Source organism: Podarcis vaucheri (assembly GCF_965113315.1).
Source record: "Podarcis vaucheri genome assembly, chromosome: 7".
Taxonomy (NCBI): domain Eukaryota; kingdom Metazoa; phylum Chordata; class Lepidosauria; order Squamata; family Lacertidae; genus Podarcis; species Podarcis vaucheri.
This window is the reverse complement of record NC_138765.1, coordinates 6,045,758-6,058,285: the sequence shown is the minus strand read 5'-3', so window position 1 is coordinate 6,058,285 and position 12,528 is coordinate 6,045,758. Positions and strand designations below refer to the sequence as shown.

Sequence of the window (12,528 nt, the reverse complement as noted above, 5' to 3'; positions counted from 1 at the left end):
GTAATTTCTGGATAAAATAAATAAATCTGGCGTAACTCTTGCTGCACCCTACAGGACAGAGACTCCGTAGCCAACTGATCCCTTGCCTTGTCTTGTTAATAGCTGTTGTGTAGTCCTCTGTCCTGGGCGGCTGAACCCTGGCTCCCTGGCTCCCTTCCAGGCCCTGTTTTGCTCCTTTTCCTGCCCTCCCGAGAAAGGAGGGCAGCACACAAGGTACTCTGTGTGTGGACAGGGAGCCCTTTTCTTCCAGGGCTGGCCTGTTCTGCCGTCTGCTTCCTGTTTAGCCAGGCAGCAGACCCAGATCGGATCCATTTGCTGTGTTTATTTGAAGCCTTACAAAGTTGCGCAGCTGGCAGAAAATTAGATTCAGAGTTTTTGTCCTGCTGTGTGTCAGGCTTGTGAAATCTGGGAGAAGGGGAAGGCAGTGTGAAGATCTGAGTTATGTAGGTGTTCCTGCAACATCCCCTTCCATCTCCGGGGGCTGGGTCCTTACTCCTGAGAAACTGGAGCGTTGGTGGACGTTCCATGACATCAGGGTAGCTCAGCCAGCAGGGGAGAGGGCGGGGCTGGCAGGCTTCGGCCAACGATGCCGCCTGGGCAAACCTAGACAGGCTACAAACAACATCTCGTCCCGTCTGGGAGGCTGAACAGTTTTTGCATCAGAGAAGCCTTTGAGGCTGTGTGTCCGGCCAGTCTGCAGAAATGGGGGGTCCTTCTTGGGGCACCCTCGGGGCCTCCCTTCTACTCCTCGGGGCCCTTTGGGGACTCGCGTCGGGCGGGCAGCAGATGGGCAAGCTTGCGGACAAGAAGCTGTGTGCCGACGCCGAATGCGACCGTGAGTCCCCTCGCCTCTTTGTTGTGGAAGATTGGGGGGTGGGGAGGAAGAGGTCCTCTAGGAAGCTCAGCGAGATGGGGGAAAGGGTGCCCCACAATTCATTCCCAGGAGCCAGAAGTTTGGAACAGGAAAACGCAGGAGGGGAGAGGGTTCGAATCCTGATTGCTGTTTCTCCACAAACAGTGGAGAGCCAGTGTGGTGTAGTGGTTAAGAGTGGTAGTCTCGTAATCTGGAGAACCGGGTTCGCGTCTCCGCTCCTCCACATGCAGCTGCTGGGTGACCTTGGGCCAGTCACACTTCTCTGAAGTCTCTCAACCCCACTCACCTCACAGAGTGTTTGTTGTGGGGGAGGAAGGGAAAGGAGAATGTTAGCCGCTTTGAGACTCCTGAAGGGGAGTGAAAGGCGGGATATCCAAACTCTTCTTCATCCGGTTGGCCACTAGGGAAGCCCCTTTTGACCTGACCCAGCAGGTATTTGAAGAACTGGAAAAAGGATAAACCATTGGGGTCCAGAATACCTTCTCTTATCTGGGAGCGGACAGTGTGTTGGGCTTCTTTATAAAAGTGCAAGGGATACAGAAATAATTTTTGTTCCTCTCCCTTAATACGAAGGCTGCCTCTTGCATAGCAGTCATTGGGGGGCCAGCAATGAGGAAAAGGGTGCTGTCGTCCTGTCCTCTGTGTTTCCATTTAAAAAAATGTTACTTGATGCTTATTCAAAGATATATAAAAATTCATACACATTAGAAGGTTTCTTTTTATAAGGCACTGAAATAAGACAGATCTTTAATTGGGAAAGAACAGAGGCAGAAAGGAAAAAAGAAAAGAAAGCAAAAGAAGAGGAAAATAATAAAGATAAAAAGACGTCTGGTTCTCTGTTCTGCAGCAAAATATAGTCTTCATTCATTAACATTCAACCACTCTATCTTCTATAAACCCAATATTTTTTCAATCTTCAAATGCATTTGTTACAAGTTTGTTGTATCTTTCATGCAAAAAGTACCCGGTCCTTAAGAAATGTCAGAAATTATTTTTCTCTAATGCGTCCTGCATGTTTCCTACCAAGCACCAGGGGGGACTTTCTGAGAGTACGCTGTTCAAGAGCAGAACAGACAACCTCGCAAGGCGGTCGACTCTCCTTTGTTGGGGCTTTTTAAGCAGAGGCCAGAGAATGGTTTTATGATCCTTCCTCCCCAAAGGGAGCAGTGTAACAAGATTACGTAAAGACAACTCTAAATGGCACTTTGGAGCGTGGGGTTAAAACCAGCTGCGTTGAAAACTTCCACTGGCCAAAAAGCCTGGACAAATCACTCCATTTCTATCCCAAGGAGCTCACAGTGGCTAACAATAGTTCTCCACCTCTTTAGGGCAGGTTCGGCTGTGAGACACGGAGCAGCCCAACGTCACCCAGGAAGTTTGACCCTGGCTGAATTCGGATTCAAATTCCTTTATTTATTTATTTAATTAATTTAAATTCATCATTAATACACATATACAATCATACAAACATACATTTCATACAATCCTTAAAAATGTTCAAACATACTTACACTCAATCCCACAAATAGTTCCTTTCCCCATCACCATCCACCAACTCTTCACCCTACCTTAGTGTTTGACTTCCAATCTACTCAATTACAATTTCTTTCCACTTCTATTACTTTCTTTCACACACCTTTACCCTAATTTCATACTTCTTTTTCTATTAGACATTGTTTTCCATCTTATTTGATATTTCAGTATTTGAAACGGAACTTGTTTATTCTAATAGGAGTTCTGATTTTTCGATATGATTTTGCAAGTATCTTTTAAACACCTTCCAGTCCCTATCTATCTTTTCTTTTGAAATCCTTCCAATTTCTTCCATTGTTTTGGATCTATTGTAATACTCCAATAATTTGGCAAGCCCCTCTGTTTTTGTCGGTATTATACCACTTTTCCAGTTTTTCGCAATCAATAGCCTTGCTGCTACTGTTGCGTATAAATATAAGGTCTTATCTTCTTCCTTTAGGCTTCCTGGTACTATTCCCAATAGAAAACCTTCTGGTGTTTTCCTAAATGAGTATCTAAACATTTTTTTCATTTCATTATATATTATTTCCCAAAAATCTTCTTCAAACTCTTGACTTCCTAGGAAGAGTGAGGATGCTTCCCTTCCCTTGGGACAGAGAGCTTTCCAAAGCAATGAGGGGAGAGTCTTGCGACTTCCCGCTTCCTCCAGTTGCAAAGGATTCCATCCTTCGATTTCACATTCCAACTTTAAAAAATAGCTCCTGAGCTTTGGTTTTCCTCTTCCCTCGCGGTTCTTATTTCCTTGCGTGCCGTGGTGTTTTTTTTAATATACATTGTAAGCCTGTGGGGCAGAGACTGTCTTGTTGTGATTCTGGGCAAGCTGCCGCCCTGGGAGCCTCTTTGCCTGAAGACATAGCTGTCAGTTTACAGATTTGAAAATAAGGGACCAGCAGCCTCGAAAATAAGGGATCAGCAGCCAAAATAAGGGATTTTGCTATTTTTAAAGAGTTACATACATTGGTAGGATTGACAGATGCTGTCAATCCGGCATGAGGCGGTTGCGGCGCCGCTGCGGCTGCTGAAGCACCACCCTTCTGCATCCCTCCCCATCCCCTCCTCTTCCTCCCCCCTTGGGCCGCCTCCTCAGCTGCCACCACCGCTGCCGCCTCCGGGCTCGCAGGCAGCATGGGCGAGAGTCTCTCTCAGGCGGGGAAGGGCTGATGGAACTCCTCACACCAGGATGACAGCGCTAGTTCACGCTCTCTCGCGCGGCGGAGGACCCCGAGCCACTGCTTCCCTCCCGAGCCGGACGAGCATGAAACCCGGGAAATTTAAGGGACAGCAGTAAGGGACAGCAGCGGGATACGGCGCTGGGATACAGTGGCGCCCCGCAAGACGAATGCCTCGCAAGACGGAAAACTCGCTAGACTAAAGAGTTTTCCGTTTTGGAGGTGCTTCACAAAATGAATTTCCTATGGGCTTGCTTCGCAAGACGAAAATGTATTGTGAGTTCCTGCTGGTTTTTTCCCCTCCCCCCCTTTTCTAAGCCGCTAAGCCGCTTATCAGCTGATCCGATCAGCAGATAAGCTGCTAATAGCCGCTAATAGCGCTAATCCATCAATGGGCTTGCTTTGCAAGATGGAAAAACCGCTAGACGAAGAGAATCACAGAACGGATTCTTTTCGTCTTGCGAGGCACCACTGTAAGGGACTTTCCCGCCAAATAAGGGACGGTTGACAGCTATGCCTGAAGAGAGGGGTACAGATGCTCTGATGTGGGCATGGCTTTGTTGGGGGGAAGGAGAGGACAACCCTTCCCCAGTCGCATCACGTGGGCGCCATGTTCCTTTGGGATGGTGGGATTTCAGGCGGCCCCCTGTGCTGAACTCCCCCCTCCCATCGCAGATCCCATCTCCATCGCAGTTGCTCTACACGACTACATTGCGCCCGATTGCCGCTTCATCCACATCCAGAGGGGCCAAGTGGTCTACGTCTTCTCCAAGCTGAAGGGCCGTGGTCGACTCTTCTGGGGAGGCAGTGTGAGTAGCTGCCAGGGGGCGCCAGTTGGCCGTCACATCGCGGCGTGTCAGGGGGTTGGGCTAGATGGCCACCGGGAACCCTGAAAACTGGGAAGCAGTGAGCACGACCTGCGTTGTCCCAGCTCCTGGGTCCCCATAGCCATTGCCCTGGGTTCGGATCCTGCTCCTGCCCCTGGCTGTGTCCTTCCTGGGCCTTCTCCATGTGATGGGACTCTGTAGAGAAGCTGGTTGTGTTCCTGCCTCCGAAACAGGGGCAATAATTAGTAGGGGATGATCTCAGAGTAGGCAGTTAAATTGTAAGGTAAAGGTGTTTTAAATTGTAAGGTAAAGGTGTTTACCTGTTCCAAACTTTTAGTGGCCTTTGGAACTTTTAGTGGCTTTTGGGTCCCCTGCTAATAACATCATTTTGTTTAGACAGGCCTGTCTAGGTGGTTTAGAAAGCGGCTGCAAGTTTAAATTTGCTATTAAGTCTATTGTTGGGATGTGGGTGGCACTGTGGGTTAAACCACAGAGCCCAGGACTTGCTGATCAGAAGGTCGGCGGTTCGAATCCCCGCGACGGGGTGAGCTCCCGTTGCTTGGTCCCTGCTCCTGCCAACCTAGCAGTCCGAAAGCACGTCAAAGTGCAAGTAGATAAATAGGTACCACTCCAGCAGGAAGGTAAACGGCGTTTCTGTGCGCTGCTCTGGTTCGCCAGAAGCGGCTTAGTCATGCTGGCCACATGACCCGGAAGCTGTACGCCGGCTCTCTCGGCCAGTAAAGCGAGATGAGCGCCGCAACCCCAGAGTCGGCCGCGACTGGACCTAATGGTCAGGGGTCCCCTTTACCTTTACTAAGCCTATTGTTATTCTTTAATGTGTTCAGCAGCCTTAAGTTATCACTAAGGGAAATCAACAACAATAATCTTATTGTTTTGCAAGCCGATTTCTGGTGTTGTTGTTTAATCAAGTGTTGTATAAATTTGATGAAAAAGCAAATCATTAAATCGCATGAAGGTGGCACTTCCCACAATAGCCAGCAGAGGGAGCCCCTTCTATTGGGAAAACAGACCCAGGTGTGTCCTGCTCCATCCCCCTTTTTTTTTTTGGCGCAGGTGCAAGGAGACTATTATGGGGAGCAGCCAGCTCGCCTGGGCTACTTCCCCAGCTCCGTCGTCCAGGAGAACCAGTACCTGAAGCCAGGCAAGGTGGAAGTGAACACTGACGTAAGTTTGGGGTGACTTGGGGGGTGGCGGTGGGAGGGGGCACGGTGGGGAGAGTTCCCCCTTTTCCATGAAGGAACAGGTGCACAGCCTGGGAGTCATTCTGGACTCAGCTGTCCATGGAGGCGCAGGTCAATTCTGTGTCCCGGGCAGCTGTCAACCAGCTCCATCTGGTATGCAGGATGAGACCCTACCTGCCCACAGACTGTCTTGCCAGAGTGGTGCATGCTCTAGTTATCTCTCGATTGGACTACTGCCATGTGCTTTACGTGGGGCTACCTTTGAAGGTGACCCAGAAACTACAACTAATCCAGAATGCGGCAGCTATACTGGTGACTGGGAGTGGCCGCTGGGACCACATAACACCGGTCCTGAGAGATCTGCATTGGCTCCCAGTACGTTTCCGAGCACAATTCAAAGTGTTGGTGCTGACCTTTCAAGCCCTAAACGGCCTCGGTCCTGTATACCTGAAGGAGCGTCTCCACCCCCATCGTTCAGCCCGGATGCTGAGGTCCAGCTCCGAGGGCCTTCTGGCGGTTCCCTCATTGCAAGAAGTAAGGTTACAGGGAACCAGACACAGGGCCTTCTCAGTGGTGGCGCCCGCCCTGTGGAACGCCCTCCCACCAGATGTAAAGGAAATAAGCAGCTATCCTATTTTTAAAAGATATCTGAAGGCAGCCCTGTTTAGGGAAGTTTTTAATATATAATGCTGTATTCTTTTTAAAACTCGATTGGGAGCCACCCAGAGTGGCTGGGGAAACTCAGCCAGATTATTATTATTCCATCCCTGAACCCTTTCCCTGCCTCCTCTCCTTGTCCACTGGGCCACAAGATGCAAAAAGCATGTGCCGTCGGGCGGGGAGAGCAGCCCCCTACCAAGTGGGGCAGGTTGGGAGATTTGCATTTTGGGGTTCCCTGCCTAGGAGGAGCAACCTTCCTTTCTTTCAGAAATGGGACTTCTACTGCCAGTGAGTCAAGCAGACCGGATTGGGGTGACGCCCCAGCTCTCGATCCCGGAGACCGTGCCAGCCTTGCAGGGGAGGCTGCCTGGGAGTCTCACGCCTTCTCTGCCTAGTTCTCTCTAGATGCTGCTGTTTTCCTACGTGGGCCTTGCAAGGGGGGGGGGCGCATCCTGCATCTGCCCCCCAGGTGTAGATGAAGATGAGAGCTGCAATTGACACAACTGACCCCTTGCGCCCTTGAAATAAAGTGCTTTCTGAGCAAAAACCGTACTGAAATATTTTATTTATTTGTTATTATTTTTTATTAGATTTTCCACAGGGATAACACGAACCACAAAGCAAAATGATACACAAAAACAGAAAAAGAAGAAAGAAGAAAGAAAGAAAAGGGGGGGGAGGAAGAATAAACAGATAAACAATAACAACAAACTTAATTCTTCACAAATCCAACCTTTTAAACATCTTGGTTGACTTCCTCAAATCCCTCTCTTCTGAGTTTCCTTGTAAGTAAAAGTAACAGCTTTCCAATATCATTATTAAACTAAAACAATTTCCAATTATAGTCCATCTTATTCACTTTTCTTAACATTCTAAATCCCATTTATTTAATTATAACTTAATTTAATCCTAGGCCTATTTTTGATCTTGAGAACCGGAGAGCACAAGAAAAGCCTGCTGGGTCCGGCCAGTGGGACTTCTAGGCCAGCAGCCTATTATGGGAAACCAGCAGTCAGGATTCGAACACAGGACCAATATTCTCCCCTCTTGCCGTTTCCAGCCACGGGGGTTCAGAAGCCTGGCTGCCTCTGAAGAATAGCAATCCTGGCTAGTCGCCATCCCTAGCCCTCTCATCCTCTGTGAATTTGTCTCATCCTCTTCTAAAGCCATCCAAGTTGGTGGCCCTTTGCTGCCTCCTGGGGGAGGGAGTTCCAAGGGTTAACATAGCAGCAAGGTTGGCTGCCAGAGGGCTTCTGAACCCCACTTGCTCCTGTTCTCGGATCCTAATTGCTGCTTTCCCAAAACAAAACAACAACAAACCTCTGCTTACGTGAAACATATTCAGTAAACACACAAGACGTAACCGGCTGTACGTTTGAAAAAATAATGTATACTATTCATTGTATTGAATTGTAGGTTTCAACAGAAGTAACTCAAAGTTCAACGGAAAAAGTAGAAGACCCAGTAAGGTAAAGGTAAAGGGATCCCTGACCACTAGGTCCAGTCACGGACGAATCTGGGGTTGCAGTGCTCATCTCGCTTTATTGGCTGAGGGAGCCAGCGTACAGCTTCCGGGTCATGTGGCCAGCATGACTAAGCCGCTTCTGGGGAACCAGAGCAGCGCACGGAAACACTATTTACCTTCCCGCCGGAGCGGTACCTATTTATCTACTTGCACTTTGACATGCTTTCAAACTGCTAGGTTGGCAGGAGCATGGACCGAGCAAGGGGAGCTCACCCCGTCGTGGGGATTCGAACCACCGACCTTCTGATCAGCAAGTCCTAGGCTCTGTGGTTTAACCTACAGTGCCACCCGCATCCCTTTAGAAGACCCAGTGGATCAGTTCATTTTCTAATCAGCTTATGCATAAGGTCCATATACAGTGGTACCTTGGGTTAAGTACTTAATTCGTTCCATAGGTCCGTTCTTAACCCAAAACTGTTCTTAACCTGAAGCACCACTTTAGCTAATGGGGCCTCCTGCTGCCACTGCGCCGCCGGAGCACGGTTTCTGTTCTCATCCTGAAGCAAAGTTCTTAACCTTAGGTACTATTTCTGGGTTAGCGGAGTATGTAACCTGAAGCGTCTGTAACCTGAAGTGTCCGTAACTTGAGGTACCACTGTATGTGAAAGTGTCTATTCCACCTGTCTGTTCATAGAGTCCAACAATCCACACAAAGGGTTGTTACAGTTCCACATTTTATGCAAAAACTGATTAGAGAATGAACGGATCAACTGGGTCTTCTACTTTTTTCGTTGAACTTTGAGTTACTTCCGTTGAAATCAACAATTCAATACAATGAATAGGATATATTGTTTTTTCAGATGTACAGCCAGTTATGTCTTGTGTGTTTATTGAATAGCTTTCCCAAAACAGGCGCTAGGTAGGCCGCGAGCCTGATCAGCCAGCTCTTCTGATGCGCTCGGGAGTCCGCCAACGGTCATTCCCCTCTGCTCATGCTCAGAGGTGCTCTTCCACCCGGAGCGCTGCCTGCTCCGCGATCACATCGGGGCTGAGTCTCCAAAGTCAGCTGCGATCTGCTGCCCTTGCCGAACCATCGCCTCGGGGGAGAGAACACAGAGCTGGGCATGGGCAGATGCCAGCTGAGCCTGTTCTGCCTAGGAATGTAGGTCAACTCTCTTTCCCTGCTTGGCAGCAATTTGCCTCCCCTCCGCAGCCTGGCAGAGGCCCCCCCCCCGGGCTCCAGCCGCCGCCTTGACCCAGTTCCTGGGCCTTGGCAGAAGGCCTGGGTCACAGCTGCTGCCCCAATGCCCCCACGATGCCAGCACAATCGGCCAGGTTCTCAGGTGGTTGTGTCATGGCCCCATCAGGCTGGCATTGCCCCTGCCCCCTGGCTGGGATGCCCCTGCACCCCACTGCCTGTGGGGTGAGGGGGTCCAGAGGCTTCCTTCTCCTCCCTGACCCCCCTTGCTCCAGCCCCACCACTGCTCAGTTTTCCAAAGATCGCTATCTGCTCCACAAGCTGACGCACGTGAGCAAAGTCTGTGGCGCCACGGGATTAACAGAAGCAGGAGGCTGGCGCTTGGCCTTTGAACCAGAGGGGGACCCGGGGCAGTAAGGGGGGGGCTGGTCATGTGCCAGAGGGACAAAAGCATTGGGGGGGGCAGCAGAAGGTGCCAAGGTAGGCAGCTCTCTGTTTTCTCTGTCCTGGCACAGGGACGCAGAGCAGAGAGCGGTGTGCATTTATTGAGTGGGGGAAAAGCAGAAACACAGAGGAAACAATAACAAGAGACAACGCCGGTGATAAAATAACAATAGACTTAAAATAGATCGGGACTAATGTCAGCTTTCTAAACCTCAGGGCAGAGGCAGAGGTCCTGAATGGGGTGACTGTGCCCCTGAAGGACCAGGAGCGCAGCCTGGGAGTCATTTTGGACTCACAACGGTCCAGGGAGGCGCAGGTCCATTCTGTGTCCAGGGTGGCTGTCTGCCTGCTCCATCTGGTATGCCGGCTGAGACCCCACCTACCTGCAGACTGTCTTGCTGGAGTGGTGCATGCTCTGGTTATCTCCCGCTTGGACTACTGCAATGCGCTCTACGTGGGGCTCCCTTTGAAGGTGACCTGGAAACTACAACTAATCCAGGATGCGGCAGCTAGACTGGTGACTGGGAGCGGCCGCTGAGACCATATAACACCGGTCTTGAAAGACCTACACTGGCTCCCAGGACGTTTCTGAGCTCAATTCAAAGTGTTGGTGCTGGCCTTTAAAGCCCTAAACGGCCTCAAAGGCCCAGTATACCTGAAGGAGCATCTCCACCCCCATCATTCAGCCCAGACACTGAGGTCCAGAGCTGAGGGGCTTCTGGCGGTTCCCTCGCTGCGAGAAGCAAAGCTACAGGGAACCAGGCAGAGGGCCTTCTCGGTGGTGGCACCCGCCCTGTGGAACGCCCTCCCATCAGATGTGAAGGAAATATGTAGTTATTTTTAAAAGACATCTGAAGGCAGCCATGTTTAGGGAAGTTTTTAATATTTAATGATGTATTGTTTTTAACACTCGATTGGGAGCCTCCCAGAGTGGTTGGGGAAACTCAGCCAGATGGGTGGGGTATAAATAATAATAATAATAATAATAATAATAATAATAATAATAATAATAATAATAATAGCTGGGGCCGGAAAAAGTGCAGTGAAAGCTTTTGTCAGGAGGCAGGGAGTTCCAAAATGCACAAATGTGGAAGGGGCATTGTGTGGCACCTGTGCCAGCTTTGCAGATTGGAGCAGTTAAAAGGCACACATGGAAGAAGGGGGTCTCTGAGGGAAACTGGTTTGCACTCAACCGAGCAGAAAAACCTTATCCATGCTCCGAGGCTGACAAGAACTGTGTTGTTTTCAAAGTGGCTTGCCAATGTCTCTGTTGACTATTTTAGCTAGCCGTCACCTGCACCCACAACCCCCTTGAGTAGAGGTGCCCCCCCACTTTTCGGTGCCAGGAGCACAGACATGGGTGGCGCACAATACCCATTTCACAGGAAGAAGTGGTGAGGCTCAGACTCCCCCTGCAATAAAGAAACCAAGATAAAACGCAGACACTCACACCAGCAGGCGGCAACTCCAACCAGCTCCCCCCTTCTCACATGCCAATCCAGTGATTCCTGAATTGCAGGGGGGTTGGACTAGATGACCCTGGGTGTCCCTTCCAACTCTGCAGTTCTGCGATTCTCTAACCTATTCTCATTTTAAAATAAAACAGGAGGGTCAGGGGTTCTTGGCTGTTGCCAGGGGTCTGTGGGTCTCCCTCATCCAGTGCCCTCCTGGGGGGCAGGGCTTGGGTGGGGTCTTCCCAGGGAGAGGAGATGTGGGTCAGCTCAAGGCGGCTTGGGTCTCGAGTGCGGTTTCCAGTAGCTGGCAGGAGGGAGTTCTCCTTTCGCTCAGAGCATTGCGCTCTCTGAGTGCCTGATTTACCTAGGCAGTTCCGGGCCAGGCCGGGAGGAGCTGTGGGAAACGGTGAGGACTAGGAAGCTGGATCTCTTCTGAACCTGTTTGCCCCGGCCTGAACACCCAGCTACTCCCAGTTTCTCCAGCGAAAGGAAAACACACACCCTTCGCCGTGTCCATGACCTGACTGCCTTCAGAGAAGGAACCTGGAGCCAAACGCTTTAGGGAAGCTTTTAATGTTTGATGCATTACTGTATTTTAATAATAATAATAATAATATTAATAAATTTAAATCCTGCCCATCTGGCTGGGTTTCCTGAGCCACTCTGGGCAGCTTCCAACAGAATATGAAAATACAATAACCTATTAAACATTAAAAGCTTCCCTAAACAGGGCTGCCTTCAGATGTCTTCTAAAAGTTTGGTAGTTATTTTTCTCTTTGACATCTGGCGGGAGGGTGTTCCACAGGGCGGGTGCCACCACCGGGAAGGCCCTCTGCCTGATTCCCTGTAGCTTTGCTTCTCGCAGCGAGGGAACCGCCAGAACGATGGGGGTGGAGACGCTCCTTCAGGCATACAGGACCAAGGCCGTTTAGGGCTTTCAAGGTCAGCACCAACACTTTGAATTGTGCTCGGAAACGTCCTGGGAGCCAGTGTAGGTCTTTCAAGACCGGTGTTATATTGTCTTGGCGGCCGCTCCCAGTCACCAGTCTAGCTGCTCCCTACAACGACCCTGTGAGGGAGGTTACGAGGCTGCGACTGACTCCAAGGTGACCCAGTGAGCTTCATGACAGAGTGGGGATTCGAACCCTGATCTCCCAGGTCTTTTTGTTGAAAGCCGCCCAGAGTGGCTGGGGAAGCCCAGCCAGATGGGCAGGTATAAATAAATTATTATTATTATTATTATTATTATTATTATTATTATTATTATTATTTATTTCAAATGTGCCTTAGCTGGCTCCTCACAGCCCCCCTGAAAGGCAGGCCCCCACCTCTCCTCCTTCAACTGGCAGAGGCGAGATCCAAACCCAGAGCCTTCCTGCTGAGGGAGGCTGCCCCAGGCCGTAGAGCAGAATCATAGGACGGCAGAGTCGGAAGGGACCCTCAAGGCTCATCTAGTCGAACCCCAAGCAGACGCCCTCCCACTGAGCTAGGAATGCAGGATGTCCAAAAACCTGGCTGAGGGAACAGAGGGCCCTGGCGGAAGGGGCGGGGGCCAAGCAGCCTTGAGCCCCAGAACCTTTCGGGTGGTGCTGTGGGTTAAACCACAGAGCCTAGGACTTGCCGATCAGAAGGTCGGCGGTTCGAATCCCCGCGACGGGGTGAGCTCCCATTGCTCGGTCCCTGCTCCTGCCCACCTAGCAGT

General features: G+C 50.3%; 1 protein-coding gene across 1 annotated transcript; it reads left to right on the top strand.

Annotated features, from left to right (window-relative positions):
* Positions 1–456: 456 nt before the first annotated feature.
* MIA (MIA SH3 domain containing) lies at positions 457–6,817 on the top strand. The gene is made up of 4 exons (XM_082231417.1): positions 457–835; positions 4,252–4,385; positions 5,478–5,588; positions 6,534–6,817. The coding sequence occupies exons 1-4, from the start codon at positions 703–705 to the stop codon at positions 6,555–6,557; spliced, it is 402 nt and encodes a 133-aa protein (XP_082087543.1). The 5' UTR covers positions 457–702; the 3' UTR covers positions 6,558–6,817.
* Positions 6,818–12,528: the final 5,711 nt, after the last annotated feature.

Bases quoted from the DNA above. Each gene is read 5' to 3' on its own strand.
- MIA (XM_082231417.1), top strand. From the start codon at position 703: ATGGGGGGTCCTTCTTGGGGCACCCTCGGGGCCTCCCTTCTACTCCTC. The intron at 836-4,251 runs GTGAGTCCCCTC...CTCCCATCGCAG, and splicing joins TGCCGACGCCGAATGCGACC to ATCCCATCTCCATCGCAGTT. The intron at 4,386-5,477 runs GTGAGTAGCTGC...TTTTTGGCGCAG, and splicing joins GACTCTTCTGGGGAGGCAGT to GTGCAAGGAGACTATTATGG.